The sequence below is a fragment of the Saccharomycodes ludwigii genome, chromosome VI (assembly GCF_020623625.1).
Source record: "Saccharomycodes ludwigii strain NBRC 1722 chromosome VI, whole genome shotgun sequence".
Classification (NCBI taxonomy): Eukaryota; Fungi; Ascomycota; class Saccharomycetes; order Saccharomycodales; family Saccharomycodaceae; genus Saccharomycodes; species Saccharomycodes ludwigii.
In genome coordinates, this window is record NC_060205.1 from 360541 (window position 1) to 376975 (window position 16435).

The 16435-nt window shown below is 30.7% G+C and overlaps 8 protein-coding genes across 8 annotated transcripts; 5 read left to right on the forward strand and 3 right to left on the reverse strand.

The window, feature by feature from the left end:
• Positions 1–666: 666 nt before the first annotated feature.
• Positions 667–3936, forward strand: PPR1 (Ppr1p; the record flags this gene model as incomplete). Its single annotated transcript, XM_046079456.1, has 1 exon — positions 667–3936. The coding sequence occupies one exon, from the start codon at positions 667–669 to the stop codon at positions 3934–3936; it is 3270 nt and encodes a 1089-aa protein (XP_045933059.1).
• A 585-nt stretch (positions 3937–4521) lies between these two features.
• On the forward strand, positions 4522–5682 carry SCDLUD_004553 (uncharacterized protein; the record flags this gene model as incomplete). The annotated part of the gene is made up of 1 exon (XM_046076778.1): positions 4522–5682. One exon carries the CDS (start codon positions 4522–4524, stop codon positions 5680–5682), a length of 1161 nt encoding a protein of 386 aa, XP_045933060.1.
• Positions 5683–6185: 503 nt separating this feature from the next.
• On the reverse strand, positions 6186–6767 carry RLP24 (ATPase-activating ribosome biosynthesis protein; the record flags this gene model as incomplete). The annotated part of the gene is made up of 1 exon (XM_046079455.1): positions 6186–6767. One exon carries the CDS (start codon positions 6765–6767, stop codon positions 6186–6188), a length of 582 nt encoding a protein of 193 aa, XP_045933061.1.
• A 425-nt stretch (positions 6768–7192) lies between these two features.
• Positions 7193–7567, reverse strand: SCDLUD_004555 (uncharacterized protein; the record flags this gene model as incomplete). Its single annotated transcript, XM_046076777.1, has 1 exon — positions 7193–7567. The coding sequence occupies one exon, from the start codon at positions 7565–7567 to the stop codon at positions 7193–7195; it is 375 nt and encodes a 124-aa protein (XP_045933062.1).
• Positions 7568–8418: 851 nt separating this feature from the next.
• PAM18 (Pam18p) lies at positions 8419–9018 on the forward strand (the record flags this gene model as incomplete). Its single annotated transcript, XM_046079454.1, has 1 exon — positions 8419–9018. The coding sequence occupies one exon, from the start codon at positions 8419–8421 to the stop codon at positions 9016–9018; it is 600 nt and encodes a 199-aa protein (XP_045933063.1).
• Positions 9019–9328: 310 nt separating this feature from the next.
• On the reverse strand, positions 9329–10396 carry NSE1 (Smc5-Smc6 complex subunit NSE1; the record flags this gene model as incomplete). The annotated part of the gene is made up of 1 exon (XM_046079453.1): positions 9329–10396. The coding sequence occupies one exon, from the start codon at positions 10394–10396 to the stop codon at positions 9329–9331; it is 1068 nt and encodes a 355-aa protein (XP_045933064.1).
• Positions 10397–10794: 398 nt separating this feature from the next.
• On the forward strand, positions 10795–11730 carry RPF1 (rRNA-binding ribosome biosynthesis protein RPF1; the record flags this gene model as incomplete). The annotated part of the gene is made up of 1 exon (XM_046079452.1): positions 10795–11730. The coding sequence occupies one exon, from the start codon at positions 10795–10797 to the stop codon at positions 11728–11730; it is 936 nt and encodes a 311-aa protein (XP_045933065.1).
• An 866-nt stretch (positions 11731–12596) lies between these two features.
• On the forward strand, positions 12597–16352 carry MSN5 (karyopherin MSN5; the record flags this gene model as incomplete). The annotated part of the gene is made up of 1 exon (XM_046079451.1): positions 12597–16352. One exon carries the CDS (start codon positions 12597–12599, stop codon positions 16350–16352), a length of 3756 nt encoding a protein of 1251 aa, XP_045933066.1.
• Between the last annotated feature and the right edge of the window lie 83 nt (positions 16353–16435).

The following is a 16435-nucleotide window of genomic DNA, read 5'->3' on the forward strand; positions in this document are numbered from 1 at the left end:
CAACAGTGAATGCATATAGTTTATAGGAAAGTTATTCGAGGTAATTGTGAAGGCAATACAGAGTAAGTGTAATAATTGCAAACACCTCTTTCGTTTTATGGATGTGGTAATATTTTACGCGATTGATAAATATTTGTAATTTTTGATACGAAATGTTCTGTAAATCCGGGTTAATGTATATGTTTTATTGTTTGTGATTTAAAAAAAAAGAAATATTAATAAAAGTGTGCAGATGGGCGGGGGGACAATGCTCTCGGATATGACCGAAAGGATGGAGATGGATATTAAAAAAACGTGAAAGAAAGAAAAACACGCACGCGTTTTTATAGAAATTGAGCAAAATGATAAGAAAATTATTCGAATTCTTTCTTTTTCTGTCTTGTAAAAAAAAAAAACACATGGCAAGCCCTAATTCTGGTTTGTTTGTTTTTCGCATTTGTTATTACTTCTCTTTTGACTATTTCAAGATAAAATAAAAAAAGATTAATATTTCTTAACAAACTTCTACACACATTTCATCATCTTTTATAGGCTTTTAAACCCTTTGTCTTCTTATACACTTTATATATTTCACACAGCCAATAGAATACCATAAATCAATTCACAACTAGGAAAATAAGAGTAAGGAAAAAATAAAAAAAATAAAAAATAAAAAATAAAAAAACAATGGGAACAAAACGATCAAATAGTGGTAACAATGATAACACTAACAAGATCAAACTAAATATTTCTTCTAATAAAGAAACCCACAAGGTAAAAAAAAATACCAAACATTCTGCTACTTCCTCCCCCTCCTTTTCAGCTGCTTCTGGTTCTAAAAAAAGTTCAACAGGTTCCAGACCTTCATCAAAGATTTTAGGTATATCTAGATCAATTGTAGCTTGTAAGCGTTGCAGACAAAAAAAAGTGAAATGCGATCAAAACTTTCCGAGTTGTGAAAGATGTGCTAGAAATCATGAATCTTGTGTTTCAATTGATCCAGCTACTGGCAGAGATATTCCAAGATCATATGTCATATATCTAGAGGATAGAATACATTCGTTGATGATGAAACTACAGGAGATGGGTGTTAATCCGTTAACTGTGAAAAATAATATTCCAGCAACTAGCGAAGATGAAGCATGTAATTTAAGTCTTTACAAAGAACAATTTAGGGATAAACATATAATACCTGAGGATAATCTAATGGCTGGATATGTTATTAATAATGGGACTTCTATCCAAAAAGGTGTTCCATCTTTTTTCACCGGAAGTGGTACGAGTGCCAATGACTTTAATTCAAATGAATTGAGTGAAAATGTAGAAACTTTAAAAAAAATATACTTGATGAAAACTTTACGAAGTTCAAACAATATTTTATCGTCACCAACTAATGGTATTAATAATAACAATAGCAATAGCAATAGCAATAATAATAATAATAATAATAATAATAATAATAATAATAATAATAATAATAATAATAATAATAATAATAATAATAATAATAATAATAATAATAATAATAATAATAACAATGGTAATAGTAATAATAATAGTAACTCCTCAACTCCAAGTACATTAGGCCAAAACAACGATAATGAGAATGTAAATGGTAAAGAAAAAAACAATAATAATAATACCACATCATCAGGTGCCTCCAATAGTTATCTAGGAGACTCGTCAGGTATACCCTTTGCCAAATTAATGTTTACTGCAGCGAATTTTAAGCCACCAGAAAATATAAATGATGAAAGTAGTGACAGTGAAATTGAACGCACTAATATCAAAATACCAAACGTTGCTGATACAGATATTGATTTTTTCCATTTGCCAGAAAAAGGGGCAGCCTTGGAATTAATCGAAAAATATTTTATAAATTCAAATACACAGTACCCAATATTACACAGGGAATTTTTTATCAAAAAGTATTATGAACCAATATATGGAGAGTTACCGGAGGATACGTCCTTGGCAAATGATTTCACCCAGATAAATAAAAATTTTGAATTATTACCATCAGATGACCCTTTTAGAGTTTTGATAGATGATTACACTGGTAAGGATGATGAAACGAGGGAAAAAATGGCTGAGATTATTAATAATAGGACGCCCTTGATCGAAATTATTGGCAAATTGGAAGACATTCCTGAGGTTTATCATACACCGTTATTTTTTATAAACATGGTTATGGCCATTGGCTCAGGCTCACAGGTATTAAATAATGGGACTTTGAAATCTATTATTTTCAAGAAAAGAGCAACATTTTTTATGAATATGTTGTATGCTTCCGATAATAGGTTGGAAGCTTTATCGGGACTATTATTGTTGGCAATTTTTTCCTTAATGACACCTAACGTTCCAGGGGTTTGGTATATATTAGGTAACTGTTTAAGATTGTGTGTTGATTTGGGTTTGCATGCAGAAAAACTGAATAAAAACTACGATCCCTTTACAAGAGATTTGAGGAGAAGATTATTTTGGACAACTTACTCGTTGGATAGACAAATTTGCTTATATTTTGGAAGACCCTTTGGCATACCAGAAGAAAACATTACTTGCAAATTCCCAAGCGAGCTAGATGATGCGTTGATTACAACAATGAGTGATGAAATTCAAGATTACTCGACTATTCGTACTTCCCTGAGCACCTATAAGTCCGTGTCTCTTTCATTCTTCAAGATTAGAATAATGCAGGCCAATTTATTACAGGTACTTTATGCTCCTAGGGGGCAGCTTCCAGCACCTTTTAAAACTGTTGATAATTGGAGAGAGGCCTTTGATAAAGAATTGCAAATTTGGTTTAACAGGGTTGTCCCAAAAACACACAAAAAAATGAATTGCAAGTTTAGTCGGGAGTTTTTCAGGTTAAATTATAACCATACAAGAACCATGCTATATGGTATATCGCCTAAATTTAGCACTTTAACAAATAGATGCTTTGTGATTATTCATGAGACTACACGAGGTATGGTTGAGGAGTATTATAAATTGTGTTTGACGAAAAATTTAAATTTCACATGGGTTGCCGTTCATAATTTATTTATGGCAGGTATGACATTTTTATATACAGTGTACCAACATAAGAATACCAAAAAATATGACGATTTTTGTCAAGAGATAATCTATGTTATGAAATCTTTGTTTGGGACCTGTGAAGCAGCACCGAATTGTTACAAAATTTTTAAGCTTTTGGCCGCTGTAGTTAAAAGAATTTTGAAAAATACCGGCAACGCTTCATTTTCTCCAACAGATAATGATAGAGACCACGAAGGATTGAGTAGGTTACAGAATTCTGACAGTTGTTCCGGTGAGAAAAGTGATAACCATATGGCAACTAGTAACAACAATCGTAATAATTCTAATGCGAGTAGGACCTCGGGCCTAAATATAGAAAATGATACTCCATCAAATACGACAAGACAACCGCCAGAACATCAACTTTCTTCTCAAACAGCAAATAATGTGCCTATTTTAATCCCAGATCTAGAATTGAAAAAATTTTTTGAGGAATTAAACAATATTTCAAAATCTTCAAATACAGATTCGGTGTCACCGACTAGCACTGAGGGGAATGTTCATCAAATTCATCTAAATGATAACTATAATAGTTCTGTTGGTGGTATTTTCCCATTGAGCGCATCTGTTGTGGCACCTGGAACCAGTGGCTGTCCTAAAAATAACCAAGTTGCTACACCAGCTACTATAAATGGCTTTTCACCATTAGATTCCTCCTTTAGGGACCCAACATCCAAAAATGTAGCTGCCAACACTAATGATAATTTGGGTATGACTCCTGGTGTTGATAAGGAAAGTACAACAAACGATTACTCGGTTGGAAAACTTAAAAAAGATAGTCAGCGGGTTTATGACATGATTTTCCAAATGAGTTCTCAAACGGTTTGGGAAAAGTATTTAGGGCAGGGCGATGAGTATTTTGAAACATTGAATATTTAAGTTTTTTTGTAAGTTGTTAGATAGCCATTTTATTTTTTTTTTTTTTGTTTTTCTCTAAATACTGTTGAGAAATTATTTTTAAAAACTTATCTTTGTTTGTAGTAGTAGTGATAATGATGATGGTAATGGCGGTATTCAGGTCAATATTATTATTCAATTATTTAAATGTAATTTGATATACACATTGTTAATATATGTTATTTATTGGGGGAAAAAAATATCCCAATATACCAATTTCTTTTATAATCCTTTTTTAGCTAAATAGCTCTTCATTTATAATTTTTTGCATTTTTTTAACATTATATTGGTATCTTTTCAAGCCATTAGTTTCTTAGGGTTTTTAGTTCTATTAAATGACTTCTTCCTTTTTTTTTTTTTTTTTTTTTTTTTCTTTTGAATGTTTAAAAAAAAAAAAGACTCGGTTCTTCTTCCATCATGTTTCAAAGGTTTCGGAGCACAAGCTGGGAGCCAAAGTTATTAAAGGTAATATCAATATATATATATATATATTTTTTTTTTTTTTTTTTGCGATCCTGAAAATAATAAAAATTCATTTATATTGTTAACAGCATCCATAACGATAAAATGGCTACCAAGTTTAAACCTTTTGATGTTGTAATTGCAAGGTATTTACTTAAGCCAAATGAAGTATTTCACTTATCCAAACCATTGATGTATGGTGCTAAAATTAATACAGGATTCGGATCAATCAATCATGATGATATTATAGGCAAACCTTTGCGTTCAATTGTATTTGGAGATAAAGATAAAAAACACAAATATATCGTAACGCGAGCCAGACTTTCTGAATACGTGATCAATGTAAAAAGAGAGGCTCAGCCTATTTATCCAGTTGATGCATCTTTAATTGTCCAGGCAGCAGATATAAATGTATCCTACCCAACATTGAAATCAGTGGATGATACTGAAATTTATAAGGAGATTGACATATTTAGACGAAGAGGATATAAATTGGCAAAAAATAAAAGGAATGATATAAAAAACGATAGTTCCAGTATCAATAAAAAAGAGGAAATAATTCAAGAAAAATTATTGATACTGCATGGACCAATAAATTCATACAATGGTAAAACCATTACTCGATGTAGCACTCCACCGTTACAATTTTTAGAATGTGGGACAGGTCATGGATCATTAACTTTACAAATCTGTAAAAGTATTCATGCATCTAATTGTTATTTTGATGGGATAAATGATTTAAGCAGAGGATCGATAATACATTCATTGGACAGAAATTTGAAGCATATGAAAATTGGTATAGGTACAGTTTCCGGATTTCAAAAGGGGATTTACTTAGATGATGTAGAATTTCATTACGAACCAATAGGACCAAGCAACTGGGTTAATAGTGACATAGCAAATTATTATAGGCAGCTTTGTGATACAACGGAGTTTCTGCAGGGGTGTTTTTTGGATATGCCCTCTCCTGAACATGAATTTACTGAATTATCTAAATATTTAACGGTAGATGGTTTTATCATAGTTTTTACACCATCTATTTCACAAATTTGGGATTGTTATACGTTTGTTAAAGATAATGACTTAAAATTAACCCTAGTCAGCACTTTTGAATTACTGACGGGTGGTAATGGTGGTATGAGAGAGTGGGATGTTAGACGGGTCATGATTAGAAATTCTGAAATGGTAGGTAAAGTAGTAAAACCAAGAATTGGTGTAAGAATAGTAGGTGGAGGGTTTATTGGTATATTTAGGAAAATCCCATAATAGTTTTGTGATTATGGGTCTTCGCCAACATGCAAGAAATATTTAGACCAAGGAATAACGGATAAAAATAACTAATTAATATAATAAATGATTTATATTTTTTTTTTAAAAAATTCTTTTTAGTATACATGTAAACAATACGTGGTGTGTTTATATTCACGAAAATATAAACTGGGAAAACAACTCCAACGACATTATTGTGAAGATTCATTCAGAAAAAAAGGAAAATAAAAAAAAGATGTAAAAAGCTAACCTAAAAATAAAAGGAAAACAAAGTTGATACCAAAAGAAAGGGGGGGGGGAGAAGAACCAAAACAAATGAAAAGTCAATATATATATGATTAAGTTAACGCTATTAATTTAGGCATTGAATAAATAAATAAAAAGTATTTCTCTCTCTCACATACACTTTAATTATTCTCTTATATTCCTGAGTCATTCTCTTGAGTTTATTATTAATCTTTTTTTGCTTCTATTATTATTTATTTATTATTTCTATTGAATCAAAATGCAATCTTCTTGGATCTTTTTTTATTCTTCAACATAATCTTGACACGTTCTGGTTCAGCTTCCTCTTCCTCGCTTTCATCAATATCCATTTCTTCGTCCTCACTTTGTTCGTCCTCTAGTTCCATTTTAGCTTCCTTTTCAGCTTGCTTAGTCAACTCAACTTCTCTCATATTTAATAATTCAGCATTTCTTTCAATTAATTCTTTATCTCTCAAGAAATCTCTTTCTTTATTGCCTCTCATTCTATTCTTATAAAAGGCCCTTTCCCTCTTTTGTCTAATTTCCTCAATTCTACTCATGGCCTTTAATGTAGTAGCAACTAATTCTCTATTGTATCTTACTGGAACATTTCTTCTTTGAGCAAATGTCAAAGTACTATCAACAGCCAATTCTTTGCCTGCAGCTTTACGGAATGCCTTTGTCCATTTTAATTTACGAGGATTACGTCTTTGTTTAAAAGCCTTGTGGCATTTAGAACGACAAAATCTAAACTCTTTAGCATCATTACGTACAAACATGATACCATGACCTGGATAAACAGGAGAAGAACAAAAATGACATTGATAAATTCTCATTATTATAGCTATATGAACTTAAATCAGTAGATACTATTTATTTCTTATTATTCGTTTTTTTTTTTTTTTTTGTTATATATAGGAAAAAGAAAACTTTATGTGAGTCAAAAAATCAAAAGATTAAAAGATATACAGCGAATTAAGTTAAAAAGTGATGAAAATTTAAATTTTTTAAAAAAAAAAAGAAAAAAAAATGCAAAAAAATATAGGTAAATTTAGTCGTTTCTTTTTTTTTTTTCTCTTTTCAAAATGCACATTATCATCTTGTACGAGAATATTAACCGGCAACAGTAATGTCCGTGGAATTTCGTATTAAGAAAAAGTCAAATAAAAAAAAATTAAAAAAAAAAAAAAAAAAAAAAAATAGATAGATACATATATATATATATTATCCTAATATTTTAATCCTTGAAAGAAGCATTGCTTTATACATCCTCATAGCCAAAAGGAGTGATAACTAAATATTGGTCTTTGTGAACATAGTCATGTGGTAATAAATCATGTTCAGCTAAACTTGGATATGTCTTTTTTAAATAATCAATGGCGATTTTTAAAGAATGTTCACTAAATTTAAAAAACTTAGTTTCACCCACAGCAATCATTTTTTTATTATGTTTAGTGGAAGATAAACCAGTAGTAAAAAGTTCATTATCTTCAGGTTCCATTATGGAGTCTAAAGTGTTTTTGATCAAAGAAGTGTATTTCTCATCGTTGTCTATATCAGCAAAAGACGAAACGAGAGTTGGAGCGGTAAAAAAACTGAAAAAAAGTAAATTATTGACTATTGTAGTAAAACGCATTATCTATTGTTTATATTTGTATGTATATATATGATTTTTTTTCTTTATACTTGTTTACTTTATATATGTCTGTATTATTATAAATAATGAGAAAAATAGAGTTTGTTAGGAAGGGAGAGAAAGAAAAAAGATTTGGTGGTCTATTTATATATTTGCAAATTGAATTTATTTATGAATGGAAATGAAATAAGTGAAAGGACAAATATTCTTTTTTTTTGCTATTTTGCAAGTATTTGCTTGAAACATATTAATAACGATATTTCTTTTTTTTTTTTCGCACTGGCACATGACAAAAAGAAAATAGATTAATATATTATATTTTTTATCTTTTGCTAAGAATTCTGTTTTATCGCGCAGTGTCCAAAATTATAAAAAGAAAAAAAAAGTAATAATTTTTGTACGATAGAAATTCATTTTTCCACTTTGTAAAATAAACAAAAACTCAATTCTCTAAAAGAGCGAGAATCTGACTTTCGGACTTGATGGATAATATACATAAAAAACACATAACAATTTGGTATACAATTAATTAACAGAAGGCGAAGAAAAAGTAAAAAAAAAAAAATGACAGATATTATACAAGAGAAAATTTTTTATTTTTGTTTTTGTTTTTTTTATCTTTATAACAATTTGTTTCAAAAGGTTACAATTTTACTCCTATATTATAACATTTCAAATATAAGAATCAGTGTTAGAAATCAACAAGAGTGAAGATAACTGCTAGTATTTTTTTTTTTTTTTTTCTTTTGTTATCTTTATTACTATTTTAAGAAGGATATCTTCCCAAATATTACTATCTCAATAAAGACTATTTAAGGAAAAACTCAGGAAAACAAAAAAAAAAAAAAAAAATGTTGGGCTGGATCATAGGTAATAATAAGAACAACACCTTAAGTAAAAATGGTGGGATTACGAACTCTGACTTGGAAAAATATTCGGATAATAATAAAAATGCTTTATTTATAGAACCACCCCAATTGCCTTTACCAGGTGTTGAAAATTTACATTCTTCTAATACTCTTATCATACCACCATTAGCATCGCAATATAAGGAAAGATCCTCTGTTGATATATTTTTTGACGATGCAGTTTTTTATATGGGACAACACCCTGTTTTAACTGGTGTTGGTGCATTTTTTACTTTATACTTTGCTGCTGGAGCATACAAGAGCTGTTCAAAATTATTAACCAGAATAAGAAGCTCCTCTGCGTCTCCAAATGCCAAAGCAATTAAATATCTAATGGGTGGGTTTGATTCAAAAATGAATCAGAAAGAAGCTTTACAAATCTTGAATTTGAAAGACTCGGAATTAACTAAAAAGTTTTTAAAAGAAACACACAGAAGAATTATGTTAGCAAATCATCCTGATAAAGGTGGCAGTCCATATTTAGCAACCAAGATTAATGAGGCTAAAGATTTTTTGCAAAAAAATGCAGTTTTTAAGAAATAGTATGATGAGAGGAAATTTTCTTTTTTTTTTATCATTATTACTTTAGATAAAATTTTACGTGTATATGTGTAACTCGGAATTTTTTTCTCTATGTTGTCCTCCCCCCATTAAAATAAGAGAAATATATCAAGGGCTGGAAATAATAATAAAGTGTACAGTTTTATTTATTCATTTCCCTCCTTTTCTTTCTTTACTAAATGTTAAACATACGACAATACAGGGACTTGAGTTTTTATTTAATCGTGTAAATTAAATAAGTTTGTAAATAGGTTATAATAACTATTTAAAAAAAAAAAAAAAAAAAAAAAAATTATAATATATATATTATGTCATTTACATCATTAAATTCATGCTTGCAATACGAGCATATCACCGATTGATCGCTATTATGACACCTATTTAGGAATTGTTTCAAACAATCAATATCCAAATAAAATGAATTACAGTTACTACATTCTATACCACCTAAATAAACTATTTTTTGACAGATATTACAAATATTGCCATTGAGTTCTTCAGCTTCACCTTCAGTTCCTTCCCTTTCTTCACTTCTTTCAGTCTCGCTACTCCCATCATCATTATCAAAACATTTGATGTAATCTTTTAATTCTACTAAAGATCTAATATATAAGGAATAACTACCATCCCCGTATTGGGTTAACCATTTATTCTCGCATAATCTCGTCAAAATGTTTTCCAAATCTGATAATTTTAAAGAATCCACATTCATATCGGAATTTCTAAACCCAACTATCAAAGAAGTGGAACCTTTGTTAAAACTTGTATACGTGCCAGAGCCAATAGAGGAAGTCCCATCTTCTTCGTTGTTGTGGTCAAGCCGTATAATTTTATCGATATATTGCTTATAGCTAACGCTTTTATCATTTGATAAATTGAGATCTTTGATAGAAGAAAGCTCGTTTGGTTCCATCAATTTTTTAAAAACATATTTGACAAATTCTAGTTCTGTGGGTTTGTAAAAAGTAGCTAATTTTGAAGATTGAGTAAGTTTTAAATTTGTATAAACATAAAACAAGTTAGATTTCTTTAGATCGATAGCATCACGTGTACTAGAACCGTCGTTTGTACTATCGTTTGCTATGGTACTACCAATTGAAGCAGAAGAAATAGTACGTAATGCCATCGGGGTATATTGTCTATATTTTTCGATTTTATAATCCATTGAATGTAAAGATTCGTTAATCAAACCAATTAATCGATCTAACTTTGTTTGTAATTTTAAAACATTGGCTTCATTTAGTTCTTTTTTTTTCAATTGGGCATATACATCGAGTAATTCGGGTTCATGAACTATACCATTTGTTGATAATATATATGTTAATATGTCATGTTGCAATTGGGTTTTAGAATCATTCATTATATCCTTTTTCTTTTTGTGTATTTTTAGTTTGGAAATGGGTTGATTATTTCCAATCGTCTTGTGAATCAAGTGACTAAAAATATAAATTGAAAAAAATAAAATATATATATATATATATATATATAAAAATAGGATTAAAATAATATGTAAAACTGTGTAATTTTTTTTTTTCTCTCCCGCAGATCAAACCGAAATTAAGACTTATCCGGATTACCGTTAATATTTAAACTTTTCTTTTTTTTTCTTTCTTTTCTTTTCTTTTCTTTTCTTTTCTTTTCTTTTCTTTTACATCTTTTTAAAATAAGTTCTTAATTCTTTTATCTGTTCAGGCCTTGACCATTGCTAATCTGAAAGAAGAAACACCTACAACAAAACACAGATTATGATAAATAAAAATGAGCGAAAGAGATATTGATATTAAAAATAAACTAAAAAGGCAAGAGGTTTATGCCAAATTAAAGCATGATAAAAACAAAGAACGTCACAAGATTAGAAAACAAAGAGCTAAAGATGAGTTGGAAAATCCAGAATTAAAAAAGAATAGATTAGCCGCAAATATCCCAAAGACTATTGATAATACTAGAGTTTATGATGAAACCATAAATAGGAAACCAGATGAAGTTGCTGAAAATGTACAGCAAAATAACGAAGATAGCACCACAGAAGAAACTATGGAAGATGAATTGATGGAATTATTCAATAATACCAAGAACGAACCTCCTAAAATTTTATTAACCACTAATGTTAACGCTAAAAAAGCAGCTTATGAGTTTGCTAACGTTTTAATAGAAATCTTTCCTAATGTCACCTTTGTCAAGAGAAAATTTGGCTATAAACTAAAAGAAATTGCTCAGTTCTGTAATAATAGGAGCTACACTGATTTAATAATTATCAATGAAGATAAGAAAAAAGTTACTGGACTAACATTTATCCATTTACCGGAAGGACCAAGCTATTACTTTAAAGTTAGTTCATTTGTAGAAGTCAAAAAAATTGTTGGACATGGTAAACCAACAAGCCATATTCCTGAATTGATTTTAAATAACTTTCAAACCAAATTGGGTAAAACAGTTGGCAAATTATTTCAAACACTATTTCCCAAACATCCAGATTTTGAAGGTAGACAAGTTATAACGTTGCATAATCAAAGAGATTACATTTTTTTCAGAAGACATCGTTACTTATTTAAAAATGAAGAAAAAATTGGACTACAGGAGTTGGGTCCACAATTCACGTTGAAATTGAAACGGTTGCAAAGAGGTATTAAAGAAGAAGTTGAATGGGAACATAAACCTGAAATGGATAAAGAAAAGAAGAAGTTTTATTTATGAATACTTTTGTAAAACGTTTAATTTTGTATACTAGAAGGTTATTACGTTATTGTTTATAATGATATATATTTATAACTTTTTTCCTCTACGCTTTAAAATGTGAAATTTGGTAATTTTTGCTCATTCATAAATCCGATCCAGAATGAGTGCGAGAGTGCGAGGTGATGCCAGTAAATAGAAAAGGGGAGCGAGAGGCAAATAAGTGCCGGCGTGTGGAGCGTAGAAACTTTTGCAGAGCGCGGCGCCCCTCCAAATCTTCCAAAAGAGAAAAAGAAAACAAGTAAAAAAAAAAAGAAAAAAGAAAAAATGAAAATGAAAATGAAAATGAAAATGAAAATGAAAATGTTCACAGGTTTGTTTATTTATTCATGTTTTCTTCTTCTTCTTTTTTTTTTTTGTTGTTGTTGCTTATTAAAATACAAACTTTTTCCTTTTTTCCCCCCTTCTACAATACACAGATTAACACAAACCCAGATCTTTTCTATAATCAATCTTTTTGCATAAAGCTAATACCAAAAGGAAAAAATAAAAAAAAAAAAAAAAAAAAAGCACTGTAGCGTGAATACCTGCATTCTTATATATACATATCTATACACACACACACACACACACACACACACACACACGCATATATATATAAAGATCGTTAGACTTAATCCGTTATCTTAAGATCATTGTATCCACACAAAAATAAAAATAAAAATAAGAAAATTACTGCGATTGTTTAAATATAATTGTTGATATTATATGAAATAGTAAAGAAAAGGGGGAAAAAAAAAAGAAAAGAAAGTTGTAAGGTTGTGGATTTTACATTACAATAAAAAGGAAGAAGGGAATAAAAAAAAAAAAAAACAAAAACTCACAATATGGATGCCAATTCTGTCTCACAAATTGTTTCTGCGTTAAACGTAATTTATTCATCTGTCTCCAATAATGCCCAAAGATTAGAGGCCCAGAAGTTTCTGGATCAAGTTAAATTACACAAGGATGCTCCGCTATTTGGGTACACCCTAGGAACTCAATATGAAAATGACTACATTCTTAAACATTTTGGGTTGCAACTACTTGAATATTCAATTAGGAAAAATTGGGCAAGTTATGATATTGCCAAAATGAACGCTGTTCGTAAATGGATCGAAGAATTGAATTCTAAAGTAACTTCACAGGATCCAAGATATATCAAAGAAAAATTGGCATATTTATGGGCGGAAATTGCCAAGAGGGTTTGGGGAGAATACTTAAAGATAACGAGCATTGAAAAGGATGAAGATACCGATAATGGTATTGCACCAGCAGAATTGGATGAAAACCAATTACTTTACTCATGGTGTGATATGGATACCAATCTAATGCAAATGTGGCAAATGAATGAATCAACACGTGAAGTTGTTTTAATTATTTTTAGAACATTATTCGAAGATATTTTCCTATTGGACGACTTAATAGCCATGAAACGAATGAGCGTGCTACAACCATTGTGTATCATGATCATTTGTCCGGTTCAATTATTTATGAACAAATATAAATTTGACAAGAGTTGGATTTTGTTTAAAAATAGCAACCAAAATGGTTGGTTTTCTGTTTGGGTTAATGAATTACGGGATCTTTTAAACACCAGTCCAGATTCGCCGTACTTAGTGAGATTACTCGAAACTTTGAAAACCTCCTTAAATTGGCCAATATCTGATATTGTCTTGGAAAGCAATATTGCCCAATTGCTATTCCGATGTTTATTGACCAATAATTCAAAAAGCAAAGTCTTGGCCCTAGACTCTTTACATATTTTATACACAAGACCTTATCCTGACAGTGGCCAACTAGATAAATTATTAGAAACCTATTATGACAGTGTGGATTTATTGAGCCAAGTTTACGATAACCTAGGATTTGACCCTAAAGAAGGTGTTGATGATGAAAAATATCCAATTGTCAAGAAATTAGTTGATATGACCGTTTCTTTGCATGGATCCTTTTTGATCTTGGACGAAGAAGGGGACGCTACCAATAAGATACCAAATGGCGTAGAGATTTTGGGGAAATATTTAAACCTAGTTTTGAAAATTACCAGTAACCCTAGTTTGGTTGTCAGTGGGTTAACTTTGGAAATGTGGGTTTCTTTATTGAGACAGGATAAAAAACTTGCAATATTAGATCAATTCAACATTTTCACAAGATTATTACAGTTGGCGGCTGACTTTTTAATTTATTTTGAGCAAATAGAGAACCACGTATCCAAAGAGTTTGTTGACGTTGATTTTCAAAGTTTAAGTGAATATAAATCATTTTGCTCGGTTTATCGTAGATCTATCCGTGATATAATAAGATTAATTTCGTGTGTTAGACTAGATGATACTTACGACTGGTTGAATTCTAGATTGAACGTCTACTTTTCGTCTTCCTTTGGTTCTGAAGTTTTAACAAACGTATTTTTGGACCACCAAAGTGAGCCTTACCTAAGCGCTTTGTCACAATTGATGATCATAGAGTGTTTTATTAATGGATGTATACGATGGAAGATATGGTGGATGAACAAAGCCGATTATGAGGAAAAATTAGCTGTCATCTTATCCAAAGTAGAGGTTTTATCAAACCAATTGATTAGCTTGAATTTGAAGGAGCCAATGCTTTTGAAAAAACAAGTTCAGAATTTTGCTTTGTTTTTAACCATTTTGGAAGATAATGCTTTATTTACCTTGTTGGAGAGAATTATCACAACAGCAACTTTAGAATACCCTGATGAAGCGAAATTGGAAAGAGAAGGGGATGAGAGAGCAGATTCTATTAGAAGTCTAAGATATGCCTGTGGTGTTGAATTGAATCGGATGGCTTTATTAATGCCGGAATCATTATCCAGGATTTATAATGATTTAGAAAGTGTTGTTGCAAGAATCTTGCCCAACTTATCCCGCCATGAAGTTATATCGTTTAAAGCATTTCTAATGATAATTGTGTTGAAATCATCCATGGAAAATAAGGAAGCTAAATTTTCTTCCATCGTAGACCCTGAACTAGTAGCATGGTCCGATGAAAATACAGTTACTGGACTAAGAGATTTGCCTTGGTTTATGGAAAGGGTAGGAATAGTGCAAATTGCCAAGTATTTTCAACAGAGAAACATTAATGAAAATAGTGATTTATTGGCCATTAATATTGATGAGCAAGGCCGACAATTAAAATTGGATTTGAGCAAACGTTGGAGTTGTCTATTTCCTGTTAGAGCAACTAGAATTTTTGTACATTATAGTGTTGAGAAACTGAAAACTATTGAAGATTATGCGATGGTCCAAACACTCTGGAAGCCAAGAATTGTTCCAGTCTTGCCATATATTTTACGGTTGCTATTTCAGTTACAATCTTACCATGATCCTGAAAATTGGAAAGATTTACCAGTGGTGGTCCAGTCTTTTGTTAGGTATTCAACCATTGAGAGATTTTGGGAGGCCGGTGCTTCAAACAAGACTAAAGACGAGTTTATCGATGAGCATATGCAAGCAATGAATACTGTGAGAGATTTTGCGGACTCTGTGGGACACATAGTTAGATACACTAGAGAAGTTGTTTTGGCAATAATAGCAACTGTTTCTAGGTTGGGTACAATTATTTATGAAATTGACGAATTACCTCAATTGATATTGGATTCAATTTTTATTAAAAAACCTGATAGTAACACCATTAGTCCTGGTGTTTCTAAACATGCCTGGAAACATATAGTAAACATGGCCCTACGCCCATTAATTAAGAACTGCCCAGAGGAGCTACAACCCAAGTTTTGTTCCAAATTTTTACCACAGTTGTTTACCTATTTGGATATAATATTGTGCGACTTGTGGTCAGTATACATGAACGATTCTGATTTCAAACCAACCCCATCTGACAATGAAGAAATTACTGAGGAAATTTTAGAGAATAACTTACTAAGGCAATTTACTGCAGTTGTGGTTAGATTGTTGATAGATAATGTAGGTCAAGTTGGTTCCACATCGCAAGCTTCCAAATTAAGGCTTTCTGCTCACCAACAAAGGTTGAGAGGGATTATTTTTGGGGACAAGGAAATTTTATTGCCCTATTTGAGACTAGTTAACCATCTAATGACTTTCAAGGACTCTAAATGTTCTTTAAACACTGCTTTGATTTTAAAAGGTGGGTTGAAGGAAAATGTTGGGTTGCATCCACAAATCGATGAATATTATACCATGGAAATCATGCCCAATATTTTAAAAAATATACTGATGGATCCAGCTTATAAGGATTCGTTTTATGATGCCTTATTTATATACACCTGGTTAATGAATGAAGTTTATAAAAATTATCCAAATGCCATTTCTTTTTTGGAGGAATTAAGTCTGGGATATGATATTCATGGGTTGATTAAAAGATTAGGAGAGGCACCACATTACAAAGAACAAAGGGTCATTATGTTAGAATATTTAGACTGGGTTAAAACTGGGAATGGTAAAAATACTGGTGCTGATGAAGATAATGAGGAAAGTAGGAAGAAAAAGAGACAAGCTATTTTAAAGAAAGCATCAGAAAGATTAATGAAGAAGAATAAAGATGAAGGTGATATGATGAATGATCCCACTGTAGAGGATGGTGCTGTGGCATCGTTATTTAGTCATTAGTTAACTGTAATACTCGATTGTTTGTCTTTTGATATATTTGTAAATGATGAAACATTGATTTAATGTTAATATTATATATATAA